The 17,907-nt window shown below is 43.2% G+C and overlaps 1 protein-coding gene across 1 annotated transcript in view; it reads right to left on the minus strand.

The window, feature by feature from the left end:
- Positions 1 to 6,705: 6,705 nt before the first annotated feature.
- The window catches only part of LOC145395871 (uncharacterized), a 197,275-nt gene continuing 186,073 nt past the window's right edge, over positions 6,706 to 17,907 (minus strand). The window contains exons 7-14 of the mRNA XM_080269395.1: positions 14,501 to 14,644; positions 13,628 to 14,046; positions 13,070 to 13,369; positions 12,219 to 12,522; positions 10,984 to 11,357; positions 10,588 to 10,791; positions 9,503 to 9,650; positions 6,706 to 8,727 (exon numbers count right to left, since the gene is read on the minus strand). Coding sequence (XP_080125521.1) covers positions 7,529 to 8,727; positions 9,503 to 9,650; positions 10,588 to 10,791; positions 10,984 to 11,357; positions 12,219 to 12,522; positions 13,070 to 13,369; positions 13,628 to 14,046; positions 14,501 to 14,644 — 3,092 coding nt within the window. The 3' untranslated portion in view covers positions 6,706 to 7,528. The remainder of the gene's footprint in view (positions 8,728 to 9,502; positions 9,651 to 10,587; positions 10,792 to 10,983; positions 11,358 to 12,218; positions 12,523 to 13,069; positions 13,370 to 13,627; positions 14,047 to 14,500; positions 14,645 to 17,907) is intronic.

Here is a 17,907-nt window from a genome sequence, read left to right on the forward strand (position 1 = left end):
CCAGTTTGTCGAAATCATTATCACCAGTCCCATTAAGTGTCGATATGACTTCAAAAGATGGCAGAAGCTTGGTTTTACTTTACAGGAGCGGTTAAGAAAATCATTAGAATTTTAGCCTGTTTATTTGCAAATGACATTTATTTTCCTTATTCAAAGAATGAGTCCCATACCCCCAGATATTGATTCCCATATCCCTAGGTGTATTAATACCCTTGGTTACTAGAGACAAACTGGTCACTCTCCCACAAGAGACTAATTCACACAACCCTCACCCTTCACAGAATTTTGCCTCACCTGACTGAACCACATGCCTCCAATGGCAGGGGGGCGCGGTAGCACAGTGGTAGCAGGCCGGACTCGTAATCGGGGGATTGCGAGTTTGAGCCTCGCCCAGGCTGCCGTGCCGGGAGTGGTAGCTCGCTCCTGTAACCCTAACGGGGCTATATAGTCCAATACAGGGCTTAGCTCGGGGGAACTCCATTTCTCCCATTTCTCCCATGCCTCCAATGGCCCCCTTCCCGTGCTGGCATTCGTGGGAACAAAACCTTTGACCAGGCAGGATAGCAGGCTCATTCCCCTGACTTTCATCCAGCGGAACCCACACCTTTCTCATCTCTCTCCGACTGTTCCCTATTATACTCACAGGAACAAGACACTAATGGCGTGAATGGCCAATTGCTCTTCCATAAGTATGACCAATAAAGCCCTATAACTTCTAACTCAAATGGCCACCCCTTACGGGACTATGAAGTCTGGCTATAGATAGAAATACCTCAAAGAAATATACCCTTGTGAACCAATCTCATTTGGAACACCATAACTCACTAGACCACCAGGCATCTCAATAACCATGAGGGTGATAGGGTTAATACAAATCACTACTTCACTACACAGCACAAAGTACATGCATGACCTGTGTGCATCGGAGAACTGTTCTGTGAAGGGGAAAACATTTGAGTGTAGCAGGATGTACTGTCTGTCCTATACAGCCGGACACTATGATCCCGTCAGGGGTGGCCATTTGTCTTTGAAGTAGTTATTTTACAGGGAAGGGCACTAACCCTCTGACACTTCATTTGTTGATACGTAGGGAGCACATGTGTTGGTTATATGGTTACCACCCAGCGTTGTAAATGGTTTCCTGGCTTACAGGAAACCATTAGACTTGTCACTCAATGTAAAGCCACCTGAAAGGAAAGAGGAATTAAAAGTGACAGGAAAGATGGGAGAAACCTGAAGAGAGGAGGGCAGGCACAGAATATGAATGATAAAGGTGAAGGAAGAAGTAGGCAGCACTACATCAAGTGAGTGGATGATGGTCACCACCACCTACCACCAAGGTGTACTACTGTAGTTAACAAAATTTAACATCCTTCCTTTACACTGACTGAACGCAGGTCAAGTTACACTTCTGTATCTGGCTATGAGAAAATTTTATATCATATTGGCTCGTCATCTCCCACAATGCCATAAATCAGAAGCATTCTTAATAAAACTATCATGTGTTTCATTTTTATTTGGTTTATAAATACAAATGTGATATATTTGGTTTGTCAATACAACTGTGGTGGCAGCAATTTGGCATCCTCATCTCTATGTGAGTCACTGCAAACATTAGGCTGCCGGGACACTCACGCAGTACACACCCACACATCACAGTACTTCCATAGCATCCAGGGGCATATCCAGGGAGGTTACTGGTTGCCTGGAAACCCCCTATAATCCACCATCCTCCTTTCATGGGATAGGGAAGGAGCTAAGGGACATCTGCATAACTTAGGTGAAAAGCAGTCCGGTTAAATCAGTGTCCTCCTCCATCATCCGTCTTTCTCATTTGACGTGATATACAAGTAACAGTACAGTGCATACAATTTTTAAACAAACTAATATTATCAAAATTTTATAATGGGATCCTTTCAGAATAATAATACTGTTTTTTGCATATATCTCTTGTTTTTCTTTATTTTTCTCCCCTTCCCCTCCCTACCTAACCCTCTTGCTATTCTTGGCTGATTTATTCAACTCTCCCCCTCCAGCAATGCTGGATATGCCCCTGGAAGCTACAGTAAATGATACACACATACACATGCACTCAAGAACCTTACTCATGCACTTAAACACCTCACTAGTGCACTCAAACCCCTTCCTCATACACCATTAAGCTCACACCAAGCTCACTGCAGCAATACAAACAGCGAGTCCATCTTCCGAGAATTATCTTTTTATGTCTAAATTTGTCAAACATACACATTTTACCCTCAGATTGAAAATACACTAACTGAGACGATATAACAGTTTTGGCCCATCTTGGATCCTCTTCACATGTCTTCTCAATAAAAAACAAAGTCTATAAGTGGATAATCTTCCCATCTTTTTACCTTTTGAGACATGAGAGCAACAGAAAGAAGCTTAGCATTTTTTATCTAAATTCACAAAGATAGTTTTTAAAAACGTATCTTATGTTTGGTTTTCCAGAGTTGAAGTTTGCAAGATTTACCTAATTTTAGAAAGATGGTTTTAACTGCATACGTTTGTGTAAAGCCGCAGAATGTGGTGAATGTTTTGGCATATCTAGTACAGCCAGGATTCCGTGGGCTTGAATGATGAGTGAATGGAAATGTGGTCTCTTTGGACTGGGCAAGTCTGTGCTGTCTGGACATTGCTACTCCTCACCCTGCCCTTGGGTGGGAAAGGTGGTCCGGATGATGATGATGATGAATGATGATGGTTTTAAAATTGTACCATATTATATTTTCTGTGATGAAGCTTAAAACATTACCTTATTTTCCAAAGACAGTCTTAATATCACACCTTATCATAAATTTGTTTTTTTGTTTTTTCAGGGACTTAACCATTTCACTGCTACAACTCTGATACTGAGGAAAACAACAATGGTGACAGTTTCAGCTCACAGCAAACAATTTTGCCTCTCAGGTCTTTTCCCTCTGATCCAATAACATCTTTTGTAGTCTGTTTTTTATAGCACCAACTTTATAATAATTAGGACAGACCTTTAGTGGTAGGGAAGTTAAGGATGGCTATATCTAGATCTTCAAGTTCCTGGTGAATAAAATAATCTGAAGGTTGTGGGAATAAAGTGAAAATAGATCACAGGACTGAAGGGGTTAATTCACAACAGGGATGGCAAGCTCTTGAATTTCTGACAAACATGAAACAGCTATGAATTTCAGATTACTTTGCCTGCATCCCTGATTACAGACTGCTTTCGGCAACATGAGAGGGGGCTATATTCATAATCATTGTTTATAAAGGCTCCAACATGCTTGCATGTGTAATGTGCTTCAGAAATTATCATAAAAATTTTGGGATGTGTCTTTCCATTATGATTTAACACTGACACACACAGCCATCAATGACTGGTGAAAATAAAAATTCTTTTAAAAAATCCATCCATCCATCCATCATCCAATCCAACATTGCAAAAAAAATAAATAAAAAAATAAAAAATAAAGAGCTATGCAGAATGTAAGCTCCACCTTTACACTGTGTCAGTACTGGGTGTTTGTCTTCTTCAAGTCTGAAATTTACCCTCTCATTTCTGACAGAATTCTAATATTTTATGCAACCTGATGCCGGATGATTTTATTCAGCTGAAAGTGAGTCTTACTGGATCCATCCTGAGTATTAATGAAGTTGCTGTCATTAGTCTAAACACAACATATGATCCTTGACATCAGATTTTCCTGAGAGCAATATCAGTTGTTCACTGCCAAACACCTGAACAGAAACCCACTTAACCCTTGGCCAGAGAAATTTCTGAGCTGAATAAATTGTCTGGCAGAAGTGGTGGTGCTGGAGTTAGTGACACCCAGGCCTGTCATCTAATAAGCAGGCTTTCTAACACATCTTACCAGTCTGTTAGGCCTATAATTCCTCAGCCATAAGTTAAAAACAGCTGTTTCATTAGTTATTTCACTCTGAGTAGCATTTTGCCTGCACATGACTTATTTCTAAGCTAAACTGAAATGGAAAGTGTGAAAGTTTGTTGGGCCCGTAATTCCTCAGCCATGACTTAAAAGCATGTATATCATTAGCTACTTCACTCTGAGTAGCATATTGCCTGCACACATCCTAATACCATGTGGGAATGTCTGCTTGAACTCCAACTGTTGATACACTGTACATGTTTACCAGACAACTATAATATGAAAGCTGGGTGCGGAAGAAGATGGCAACAGTACTTCCACCATATAGGAGTGCACTCTAAGACAAGTATTAAAAAATAATACAGATTATATCACTGTGGCTATCTATATCAAATTTAGAGCATGTCCATCACTTTCATCCCTGATGCATAACGTCAATCATCTATAGGCTGGGAAATGTATCAAGTTTCTCAGCTTACGAATTTTAGCAGAGGAGGAGACGAGATGCAGATGAGGTGAAATATTAGGCAAACATATATCTCTGACTGTACCAGACATCTATATCAACAAGTTATGCAGCAGTGAAAGAGTTAACATCACTAATAAGACCTGATTATACCTTGATTTTGATGCCGCAAACATTTCAATTTCATACCTTGGTCATTTTAAAATCAAGCTCAACAATTTAGTGACAATGTTCAGTACGGTGCTCTAAAAAATCACATCTAGTACAGTTAAGCACATACTGTACACTGTAAAAATAAACACCATATATCCTCAATTATGTGTAAAATTAATTACTACATATTTCTCAGGCACCACTTAATTTACATTCAAATATTCATGTACTGTACTATAAATTAAAATCACATCAATGTACCAAAACTGTGAGAGAATACTTTTGCTATGCCTCCTTTATAAACTCTCCATGCATTTCAAAATTCAAAAATTCAAGCAATATTTTTGACCAACCTTCTTTTTTCCCTGAACCAGACTCTGTATTCAATATCATGGTGTTATTTATAGAAAGATTATTATTTATTTATTTTTTGTCTGTTTATCTCTGAGTTCCTTTTTTGATTACCATACACAAAAATACAAAAAAAAAAAAAAACTTCAAAATTGTTAATGCCGATCCCAAGTTACCCCACTCAAAGTATAGGGACCCCAGGCTTCCTCAGTCCAGTACATTTAAGGATAGACGACCAGCATACTTCATGGCTAACCGGTACTTCATGGCTGACCAGCGTACTTCACGGCTGACCAGTACTTCATGGCTGACCAGTACTTCATGGCTGACCGGTGTACTTTGTGGCTACCCGGTGTACTTCATGGCATTACTTAAATGAAAAACCCTCCAGTCATCTGTTTGGCCTATATGATGCAACACCAAATACAAAAAATACAACATTATAAAACAGAGATGCCCTGTACGATGTATTTGTTGCTTCAGTCTATTTACAGTTCATCTGCTGGACAATGAATGCGGAATTCTAGCAACAGAGGAGCCAAATTCACCAGCAGATTTGACCAACTAGATGACGTTTCTTTCCCGTTTATTCTTCCCGCCTCCAGACGATTTTTATCCGTGCTAGAAAACGTCTCTCAATGACTAGGGATCAGCAAAAGCTACACCTTATCCCTCAAAAGGAAAATCTATCTACATATCTATTGCCAGACGCCTAAATCCCATAAGGGGTGGCCACAAACAAACTGCCTCCATGTTGCCCTGTCCCCTGTCATTCTGCTGCCCTCCTCCCAGCTCACATTCCCCTCTTTCATTTACCTCTCCGCTCCATCCCTCCACCTCATCCTCAGCCTAGCCCTCCTTCCCCCCACCTCACATTCCCCACTCTCATATACCTCTCCATTACATCCCTCAACCTCATCCTTGGCCTCCCCCTCCCTCTCTCCCTCCACCTCACTCACACTCTCCTCATTAGTCTCTTGCTCTCCATCCTCTCCACATGGGCAAGTCCAAAATAATCTCTCAAAATACAGTACATATATTTAAGTTTCAAGACCACTGACCAAAGTAGCATGTGTATAGTAGGTCGCTTCACTCAATGGCCGATCTCCATACCTCGCAGTCTTTAACCATTTCCCTTCTTAATCGTCTGAGGTATGGTCGTAGCCTCCCCAGAATAAGAGACTCCTTGGTGCCTCTTAGCTATTTTATTTTCCATCAACTTTACTTTCTCTTGCATGTAAATCAGTTCCCTATGAAGTCTGTTGCAATGATATATAATAGGAATTTTAAGGTGTGATCCACATATTATATCGTAATGGAAGATGCATTACAAAACCACTTATGCCAGACAGAAATACGACCCACCACAAGAACAACATTAAAAAATAAATAAAAAAAAAAATCATCATTTTGTCACAGTTAAAAAGATAATTCTCTCTCTCTTACTGTACAATATGTTTCGTAAATTTATCCAATCTGTTTTACCATTCATTTTAAATATAATTCTCTCCCTCTCTTGCTGTACAATACATTTTGGTAAATTACTCATTCAACTCTCACTCAACTCTTGTTCACACTTTTGCCTCAGATAATTACTCATTCACACTTTTGCCTCACATGAGTGTACGAAGATTAAAAGATGAACTGTAAAAATACTCAAAACCACACTAACAAACAAGCAAATTGGTATATTACCCATTCAGCCTGAGGATATCCTTTGCATCTTACTCTCACTGTCTCCTGATGCTTTTCTTCACCTCAGGAGGCTTGACAAACTGGAGAGGTTAGATGAAGCCTTGATAAACCCCTAGGATTACGAGAAACCTTCCTTTGTGTAATACTATCTCTTTCCAGCAAGACTAAAGTAGAAGGGACGCCACCCACATTCACAGCACTAAGAAAAATAGGACTGATTATAGGAATATGCCCAAGTCCTTTAAAGATACCAAGTCCTTTTCAAAACATGCACGTCCTTTTCAAAATAAGCACAAGTCCTTTTCAAAATATGCACAAGTCCTTTTCAAAATATGCACAAGTCCTTTTCAAAATATGCACAAGTCCTTTTCAAAATATGCACAAGTCCTTATCAGAATATCCCCCAGTCCTTTAAGACATGCCCCAGTCCTTTTAAGTTCCCCAAGTCCTTTTAAGTTTAGTCTTGCTGCTGAGAGACACTTTTAGCAACTTAGGAAAGGCTGTTCATGTTAGAAGGATTTGTGAAGTCTGTATCTAACCCCTCTGGTCTGAAAAATCGACCTTAAGCTGGATAAAATCACCCTGAGACAGCAAGAAGAAAATGGAAAAGACATCTCAGGTTCAAATGCTCAATACAATGGGGTCCAGTAACAAAAAATATTCTACATCTCCAAGTGATCGCCTGATAGGATGATACCTGACTAGTGAGATCTCTTGAAAAAATTATGCTACAACCATCGATGGCAAGTTTTTTTCTCTCTCTCTCCCACCCGCGCACAACTTCACTCCCGTCGTCTCTTTGGCAGAGCTATAACATGGAATATAAGAAACAGTCACTGAAGCATATAGGGATCTTACGAGGGGTCTATTTAAAGTTTGTTTCGGTCGCGCATCATGGCGGTGACCGAGAGGCCCTTTTAATATTCATAGTCTATACACATTCAATATACAGAGAGTAAAATACATTCTAGAACTTTTAATTTGATATCCACGATTGCGTCACCTTCGTAGGGGAGGTTTTCGAGTAGGGAGTGAATCCAATCGGGGGCTTGTTAGTCCTGCCGTTCTTGCTGACTGAGTTGTGGATGACAGGGAGCGAGACCAGTCCGTTGTGCGATGTTACGGCAGTGGTATTGGGGGGTACCAGTGCCACCGAGGCCTGCCCTATCCCCCCCACACCCCCGGCCTGGCAATACGCTACGCTTTTACCCCCGGATTTCTTCACCAAGTTCGCGCTGGCGTTTGGTCCGCTCAGCTGCAGTGGCTTGAATATCTGCTTCGGGAGATTGGAGGGCATGCCGTTGTATTTGATGGGGGAGCTGTTAGTCGTCTCTACGGCCGCGTGTTTATGGGTCGTTTTGTGGTGGTGATGATGGTGGTGGTGGTGATGCTGGTGGTGGCGGCTGGTGTTGGGAGCGGAGGATGAAGAGGAGGTGGAGGAAGAGGAGGGGGTCTTGTTGTTGGTGTGCTGTGGAGGCGGAAGCTGTATCCTGTTATTCGGCTTTGAGACGTTGGCGCTCGTTACCACAACTTTGGACTCCTTCCCTGTATCTTTTGGCGGCAGGTGTGGATAGTAAACGCCATCCTTGCCATCCAGGGACAGGGCCATGTTTGTACTGGGAAGGTAGGGGTGTGTCAGGCCGGCCCAAGACATAACCGAGGCAGTGGGCACCAGAGACTGTATACTGCTTCGATTTAGTGCTGGGTGGCCGGGGGGGACGAGACTAGATGGTGGGGCTTGGGTGGTGGTTGCAGCGGTGGTAGCGGTGGTGGGGATGGGAGGGGGAAGGCCGGCAGAGGTGACTGTGGCTGTGGTGGTAATGTGGGCAGCGACAGGATACCCGGGACCACCGTTTGTTGCCCCAAGGAGGGAGGTAGTGAGGGGAGGGACAACCTGGGTACTGCTGGAGACTGTAGTAGTGGGAGGTTGTGGCAGAGGTGGAGGTGGAGGCTGTGGTGGTGGGGCAGTGTGGTTGGTGGTGCTGGCTATGATGGAGGTTATGGCCGTGAGGTGGTGGTGGAGTGCTGCACGGTGAGCCTCCAGCTGTGCCCGGGAGCTGACCAACTGTGCCACCTGCTCCTGCACCAACTGTGCCGTCTGACACACTGCCACCTGGCTCCGACGTACCTCCTCTATGTGTTCCAGCAAGGCCGTGTTGTTGCTGCCACCCTGAGCTGTACACAAAGGAACAGTAATGTCATCAACCAGGATCAAATTTACATAAGCACAATTCAATCTAGCAAAATTTTTATTAACGTACCACAAAGACAGTCCTATTTACAGTGCTGGATATGTTCATAATGCTAGATTCTTTATGGTTACTGGGATGAAGTAGAAAACATGCGCACTATTTGATTTCCTACAATACTTACAACAAATACTGAAATCTGAGCAATACATCTTTCTGAAAACTGTAACAATATAAATTGCATGTGACTGTAATCAAGTATAAAGTTCTTTTCACTACACAAGTCTCGTCTCACCTACTTAATCTTGTGCTTCATGGTGATGGTCAAAACATAAAGTGGGTCCAAAGTATTAAGTAACGTAAAATTAAAGATACAAGCTGGGAATTAGATTAAAATGGTATTCTCTTGATAAAAACTACATAATCCTAATGGTAATGTGACTATCTAACTTATCGACACTACAAACTAATGATAAACACTTGAACACAGTCTAAATAAGTCAATTCACTCAAAAAAAACTGCCTTGTGTGCATCCAACTTCACTTAGTAATATTTGAAGTAAGCCACACAATCATTCAAGCACCAAGACTCCTAGCTCCAGTTCACAAGGCAACATTCCCACTCACAGGACTACATACCCAGTCATAAGCCTAAATTACTCAATCACAAGCCTACATACTCAATCACAAGCCTACATACTCAATCACAAACCACACAAGTCCAATACACTTCCATCCCTTGTCATGTGGCACGTCCTTACCTTGTGCGTTCTTGATGAAGTGCTCAATAACCGAGTCCACCCCCTGGAGGCCGGCCAGCAGAGGGTCCTCCTCAGGCGGCAGTGACACCATCATACCCTCCTTCACACCCAGACCCACTGCACGACCCACACCCCGGCTCATCACAACCTGGGCATGGGGGATAGGAATTAACTACAGTCATCGTCATCATCATCATCATCAGGATCTCCTTTCCCACCCTAGGGCAGAGTGAGGAGTAGCAATGTCTAGACAGCCAAAGTTTGCCAAATTCAATGGGCCACTCTTCCATTCACTCATCATTCAAGCCCTCAAAATCCTGGCTCCACATGATAGGCCAAAAAAATTTCACCACATTCTGTGGCTTCACATTTACCTATCTGACTGAGCCAATCTGAATGCTGTAACATTAAAAAAGGGTGCTTCACATATACCTATCTGATAAAGCCAAAATACTTCAAATGGCTGATAAGTTAGTTATAAATAGAACACATCTAAACTAAGATTTTTAATAATGCTGAGCTAAAAAGATAACATAATTCATCTACCCCTCAGCAAATCTTGTACTGCCCTGTCAGCTGGATAAGGGCAAAGGGCTAAATTATTTACTCTTGACATTTAAAGCAAGGAAACCAGTCACTCTCCCCTAAGTAGATGGTAAAAAAAAAAGTAAATAAATAAATACTGTACATAAAAATCAAAATTCCTCATCACCATAATCAATAATCTATCAAAGCCTTTCCAATGCTTGTGTGTGTGCAAGTAGTGACTGATCTAGGTTTTCTGCCTCGTACAAAATATAAACAACAGACGTACTGCCCAGATCACTTGTCACTCTACTGATGGCATTTTCTGTTTCTGCATTTTCCTAATTCTTAATCATCTGTCTATCTATCTATCTATTGCCAGATGCCTTAATCCCATAAAGGGTGGCCATAAACAAATCGCCTCCATGTCCCCCTGTCCCCTGCCATTTTGTTGCCCTACCCCCAGTTCACACACCCCTCTCTCATATACATCTCCACTCCACACATCTCAATACTGTACATTTATAACAGTCCTCGTACATTTATAACAGTCCTCGTACCTTTGTATTTAAGCTGGTTGTGACTGTGTTGTGACCAGTTGCGGCCACAGTCACCGGTAGAGTCGCAGCCTTGACTGGGGTGGAGGTTGTGAGTGGCACTGCAGTTGATATTGTGGTGGTGGCAGTGGTTGTTGTGGTGATGGTGGTGGTGGTGGTGGCAGCTGTGGTGGTGAGGGCGGGGGTCATAGTGGCGGTGGAGGTAAACTGGGTGATGGTGGAGGTGGTGGTGGTTATGGGATGGGCAGAGGGCATGTAGGCAGGAGGTATATGGGAATTTGGGATGTGCGAGGGATGGAGGATGTGCATCGGGGTGTTGTGTAAGGTTGGGGTGTGTGAGACGAGAGTTTGTGAGGCCTGAGTGTGTGAGGTGGGGAGTGTGTGTGGTAAAAGTGGCACTGTTTGTGAAGCAGACGTTTGTGATCCAGAAGTCTGGGTAGTTGGAGTGTGGGGTATAGATGCCTGTGTTGTGGGTACTGACTGAGTTGCAGTTGAAATCTGCATTGTGGTGGGAGGCTGTGTGGTTGTGGAAGTTGATGTAGCAGTAACTTTGAGCAATGGAACTGAAAGGGCGGGACTGGCAGCTGTGGTGGTGGTGGGTGTGGGAGTAGGAGTGGGTGTGGGTGTGGGTGTGGGGCCGGGTGGGTTGTGTACGGAGGTGGTCAGAAGCTGTTCTAGCGCCTCACACACCCGCTGGGCCATGGGGTCGGAGCTCTCTTGTCGGTACCGTCGCAGCCGCTCCTGAATAACCAGCTGCCATATTGCTTCCACCTCTGTCATGGCATATTAATACACAGTTAGTTGTCACCTCAAAAACTGATTAATATGTAATCACTTATAGCCATTACACACTCTTCACTTCTCTACTGATAACAGGTTGTGGTATATACCAATAACATCAAGTTCCATAATACTACGCTGTACCACCGTAAGATATAAGGGTTTGAGATGGGGCTACCAAAGTCCAGAACATGAGAGAGTAACTGACTAGTCTACACAGGTTACAATCCTGGTGATATTACAGGATCAGAAACTTTTAAGCTGCCACTAAGAGAATCCAAACCTGTATTCAGCAGATGACCATCACCTTGACTGGTGCCATTTTACCACTAAGCAATCATGCACTTATAATTATGTCCGTACGATGATATGTCACGAATGTTGACTTGTAAGAGAACTTGTGTTGCTAGCTCCATACAGAAATGAAATTTTTTTTAAATATTACTAAAATATAACACTGAAGCACCAGAAAATACTCATACTAATTACACTGGAAATATACCATGCAATGAGGCTGGGAAAAAAAATACAATACACAAAATTCTTGCACATCCTGAAAGTCACATAAGCATAGCTGGCGTATCACACAGATTTATGCTGAAAGAAAAAAGGTAAGTAAAATCAGAGTACTGTACATAATGTGAGGGGAAGGAAAAAAGAAATGAGAGGAAGGAAAGAGAGTAGAAGGATGAAAAAGGCATAATATGAGGAATATATACGTTGTCTGTGTAGCGAGTGTTGAGACTGGAGGCCAAGGTGGTGTAGGAAGAAAGCCTTGAGCAGATATTTGTGTTTGACAATTTTTCTGGACTTAATTAATATACAGTGACATAGCAAGGACAGCCTATAAATACCATGTTGTCTGTGTAGTGAGTGTTGGGGCTGCAGGCCAAGGTGGTGAAGGAAGCGAGCCTTGTGTGGGTACTCATGTGCCAGACAGAGTTCCTCCCCACTGGTGGCTGGTGGGGTGAAGGAATGCCCTGGTGCCAAGAGGGTCACCAGCTCTTCAGGGTATGACTCCTGGTGATCCGGGGATGATGGCACAGAAGTCGGTTCAAGTGCACCCAGGACTCGGGCCCGACGCTCACACTGGGAAAGCTCCGTCTCTTGTGCCTGAGCATGTGTCGTCAGCCCAACTTTCCTCATGAATGACATTTTCTGCAAAGATGTTGGGAATTATCATCAGGGCACTGCTTGCAATATCATATAAAAAAGGACTGTTATTATGAGTTTATTCTCATCATCACAAAGTGGTACTACACGGGTGACTGAGCTACTTAATTTTCCTCAACTCCCTCCCTAACCCCCCAAAGGAGAATGGTGGACTGCAGCAAAACTTCACCCTGCAGTTCACCAGGTTTATGTCCAGATGTGCCTGGAGCCACAATAACATTACCATCATATCACTGCAAACTTAATTCCACCTAACAGATGTGGAGGTAATTCTAAAAGATGAGGTGAAGTGCTGAGTTGTATATTTACTATAATTAATGCCAACAAACTGTGGCCTTGGAGTAATTAGGGCTTACACCACAATCAGCATAGTTATCAGAAGAGGAACCTAAATGGGTACTTAGTTTAATTTGCAGAATAAACTGGTATGAAAGTGGTGTTAAGGGTGGCTCAAATACCTATTTCAATATGATCTTATAATGTATATGAATTTCAATATGATCTTATAATGTATATGAAGTTAAATCCTGACCTCCTTAGAGTCATCCAGAGGCGCCGGAGGTCCCTTGGTGCAGATGAGGACCAGTGCTCGAGTGTGTGCCCTCGCCTCCTCCTGTAACACCTCCTCAGCCTCCTCCACCTCCAGCCCAGCCTCTCGAAGCTCTCTCAACCTCCGCTCCTCTGCATCCAGCCGACTCACAGGGGGAGACGGGGGTGGGGAGGGTGGGGGAGGGGGAGGAGGTGGGGTTGGGGTTGGGGATGGTTTGACTTGCACTGGAGTGGGAGGTGGTGGTAAGATGTGGTTGGGGAGGGACACTGGTGGGTTAGGTGGGTTGGGTGGGTTACTGGGTGGGTTGGGATGGTTAGGTAGACTTGTGGGAAGGTTAGGAACATTGGGAGGGGGAGCAGCAGCAGAGGGTGGGTTAGGTAAGCTGGTTGGGGGGATACTAGGTACTGAAGGGGTGGTAGTAGGGAGGCTTGGCATGGTGGTGGGGAGGGTAGGTAAGGTGGTAGGGATGCTGGGGAGGGAAGTGGGGAGGGTAGGGAGGGTAGGCAGGGTAGGTAAGGTAGGTGGGGCACTGGAAGGGATGTTAGTGACTGGTATGGCCGGAGCACTAGTCCCCTTCTCCAGATGTAGCGGTGGTTTAATATCCGGGCCTGGTGGAATGAGTTCAGCCGTACCCATGATGACCCGACTCTGATGTGTGGTTCCGGGTTCAACTTTAATCGTCGGGGGCGCACTGATGCCCTTGATTACAGTCTGGGGAACCTCACTTGGGGTCGACTCAAACGGGCGGACAATGGCGGGTGTGCGAGGCTTCCCCGAGGACCGCACCACATCCTTTGACATCTCCAGCTTGTGTGGGGTCGGCAACGGGTCATCCTTGGTGCTGGTGGCCTGCGTCTGTGTGCGGGGAAGATGGCCCAGGAAGGTGACGTCATTGATGGGTCGGAACATGACTGGGGTTCGAATATCCAGCGGCTGAGCTACCTGCTGCGTCGCCACACCTAAACAAATGGAAATCAGAACTTAGTGCAGGGGGAAAAAATCAAAGGCTTGTGTTTTGGGGGGTTATACGTTTACTTTTACTTAATACATGCTAACACTTGGGACAATAAGACTGAAGATATAATGATTTTATGAGAGCTGAATGGTAACAGGTGCAGATACTGGGAAAAGGACACAAAATTACCTGGAATGGATATGTAGCTCCAGTTCTGTGCCATAGTTTTTAGCCTAAATAATTTCTATAAAAAAAAAAGTATTTCCTGTGATGCAACATCTTTTATGCTCCTCACAGTCCTACACTCCTCATGGGGCAACACTGTATTAGATGGTGAATGAATGAATGAACTATCAATCACTACTGTATACATCCATCCTACATACCAAACACTGGATTTGATGAATGAATGAATGAATAAATGAACTATCACTACCGTATACATCTATCCTACGCACCGATGGGCTGGTTCTTGCGGGCGTGAGTGGTGACGGTGACACTGCTGGTGCTGAGGCTGGTGATGGGCACGATGGGGACCTGCGTGAACCCCTGACCCAGTGGACTGCGGTCTCTGCTCCCTCGTTCTTGGCCCACACCTCGCTCTGTTAACAATACACATATCATCATCGTAATCATCAGTATTATTATCATTACCTCGCTCTGTTAAGATTCATCTGTTATTAATCATCTGTTAACCTTTTTTTTTTTCTTTTTATGTGTCCGACTCCTGGCATAGGCTTCACAGCCTGCTCCCATGGACCAGCAGTCATCCTACATATACACCTCTACATGTCACCACTTCGGTGCTAACACCCACCATCCATACTGAATACATGCTAGGGCTGTCTCATGCAGGACTGGTGTATTGGTATTAGCAGGGGTATTTTTACAACATGTCGGCGGGTCTTCTGGTAGATCAGGAAAGTCTGTTTTTATTCAATTCAAATCCTTAAACTGTTCCCTGCCCCAGCAGGGATTTGAACCTCAGTCCGGTAGGACTGCAGGCCACCTCTTTACTGACTGTGCTACTGTTAATAATCATCTGTTAATAATCATGTTCATAATCACCTGTTAATAATTGTGTTAATATTCATCTGTTAATAATTATGTTAATAATCATCTGTTAATAATCACTGTTAAAAATATTCAATATTATTACCATTACCTCACTCTGTTAACAATCATATGTTAATAATCCTCTGTTAATAATCATCCGTATTATTACCATTACATCACTTCGTTAATAATACACGTACCACCATCATAATCATCAGTATTATTAGCATTCCAGCTCTGTTCTCACTATTAATGATTTACCTGCTATATGTTCCATTTGAAGACATTTTCAAACAGTACTGCCATGAAAGGGAACTCGCAAATTTTTGTACTTATGAGCTTTGTGACTATAAGCTAGTAGATGAAGGGTAGCACAGCATATAACACCCCTGCAAGACTCCATAACTAGCAATACCAGGCAGTAATAAGTCAACCTCTTTAGTATGATGACATTTTTACTTAATTCTTGGCATCCCCAGACCATTTCAAACAGCTTTGGGGAGACTTTTCAAATTTAAAACGAACATATCTTGAATTTGGCTCTCTGTTATCTTACGTTTTTTCTGGAAAGGAACTATCTTGCAGGATTCTGGCCTTTAGTTCCTTAATAAAAAAAAAAAAAAAAAAAAAAAAAAAAAAAAAAAAACAACAACATGGAGGGGTTGGCTGCAGTCTTCATTAATCAATAAATTACGAGATGTCTGATATGGTGAATGATTCATCATCCTCATCCTCATTCGGACCTCCTTCCCCACCCTAGGGCAGGGTAAGGAGTAGCAATGTCCAGCCAACCCAAATTTGCCCAAATCCCATGGACCATGCTTCCATTCACTGATCATTCAAACCCCCAGAATCATGGCTCTATCGGAGATGTCAAAAACATTCACCATGTTCTATAGCTTCACATAAATGTGCCTGACAGTCAATCCAGATGCCGCCACATTAAAAAGAGGTCCCAATCCCTGATCATGCACTTCTCCTCACAACATTCATCCAGCCAGCTCGATCTCTTGTCAGTTCCCTAGCCTCACCGACTTCCAAACCTTTCTTCCTTACACACTCATCCACCATATCTTTCCACCTTCTCCTTGGCCTACCTCGTCTCCTCCCTCCTTCAAATTCACTCAGATATACTTTTTTCACCACTCTATTGCTATCCATTCTCTCCACATGACCATAGCATCTCAGTACACACTCTTCGATTCTGGTGTCCACCGACTTCCTCACTTCACATCTTTCACAAATCACATTACAAGTACTTTGTATTCTATCCACCCTCTGTACTCCACATACATTCCTCAGCAGTCCCATCTCCACTGCTCTTACTCCTGATTTTTCATTTTCATGTCATACCATAGTCTCACATCCATATGTTAAAGCTGGCACTAACACTCCTTCATGTAAGCCTTGTGCAGCTGCAACACTCAAGCCTCTGTTACTTATCAAGGCCTTCATTGCACCAGCTACCTTTCTTCCTTGTGTCACTCTACTTTCAACTTTTTTGCACATTTTCCTCTCTTTTCTATCACTGTACCCAGGTATTTGAACACTCTCACCAATTCCAGTCTCTCTCCATTCACTGTAACATCACAGTGGGAGTCACCTTCTCTCTCAATAACCATCACTTTACTCTTTTCTACATTTACTCTCAAGGCACAATGTTCACAAACATCAGCAAAACTCTGCACTAGTCTACCAAGTTCTTGTCTGGAAGCAGTATTATATCATTAGCATACAACAAAGTTGAGATATTCCATCCATCACCATTCATTACCAACGCCATCCCTCTCTCCATTACTCGTGTTTTTACTTCTCTCATCACCCCATCCACATATATATATAGGACAACCATGGGGACATCACACAACCTTGTCGCACGCCCACACCGATCGAGTACCACTTACTTTGATGCCCATTAACCCTTACACACGCTTCGCTACCATCATAAAAACTCTTGACAGCACCTAACAGCTTACCCCCTACACCACACATGCGCAAAACTTTCCACAATCCCTCTCTGTCTACTTTGTCGTATGCTTTTCCAGATCCATGAATGCCATAAACACCTTATGGTCCTTCTCACAAGCCTTCTCTGCTATCTGTCTCACTGCAAATATTTGATCCACACATCCTCTGACACTCCTAAAGCCACCCTGTTCATCGCTCACTAGGACTTCTGATATCTCTCTTACTTTCTCTATAATAATTCTTCCATATACCTTCCCTACCACACTCAATAAACTTATGCCATGATAATTCTTGCATTCACTTCACTCACCTTTATTTTTGTATAGGGGTACAATCACAGCCTATTTCCACTCTGCAGGCACAGTTTCATTCATCCACGCCTTCTTACATATCTCCAACAAGCACTTCATTCCATTCTCTTCACAACACTTAAGCATCTCTGCATACACCTCATCAACCCCAGCTGCTTTCCCATTTTTCAGCCGCTTCACAGCACTCTTCACCTGTGTGAGTGTCATGTCTCCTGGCATTGCATTCCTCCTCTGCACACCCCCAAAACAATCATGCTTACAGCTGCTCTGCTCTCTCTATTCCCATTCATCAGGCTTTCAAAATATTCTTTCCATCTGGTCCTTACTTCATCCCCATGGATTAATAATCTACCACCTACATCCTTCACACCGTTACATTTCTTTCCGCTTTCACTTCTAGATTTCCCCACCTCTTTCCAGAATAACTTCCTATTTTCAGAGTAGTTCGCATTCATTTTTCTTACTAGATCATCATTTACCTCCTTCTTTTTCCTGTTCACTAGTCTCTTTATGAGCTTCTTGCTCTCAAT

Source organism: Coenobita brevimanus, chromosome 33 (assembly GCF_032717465.1).
Source record: "Coenobita brevimanus isolate Jiangsu-jjx chromosome 33, ASM3271746v2, whole genome shotgun sequence".
Lineage (NCBI taxonomy): Eukaryota > Metazoa > Arthropoda > Malacostraca > Decapoda > Coenobitidae > Coenobita > Coenobita brevimanus.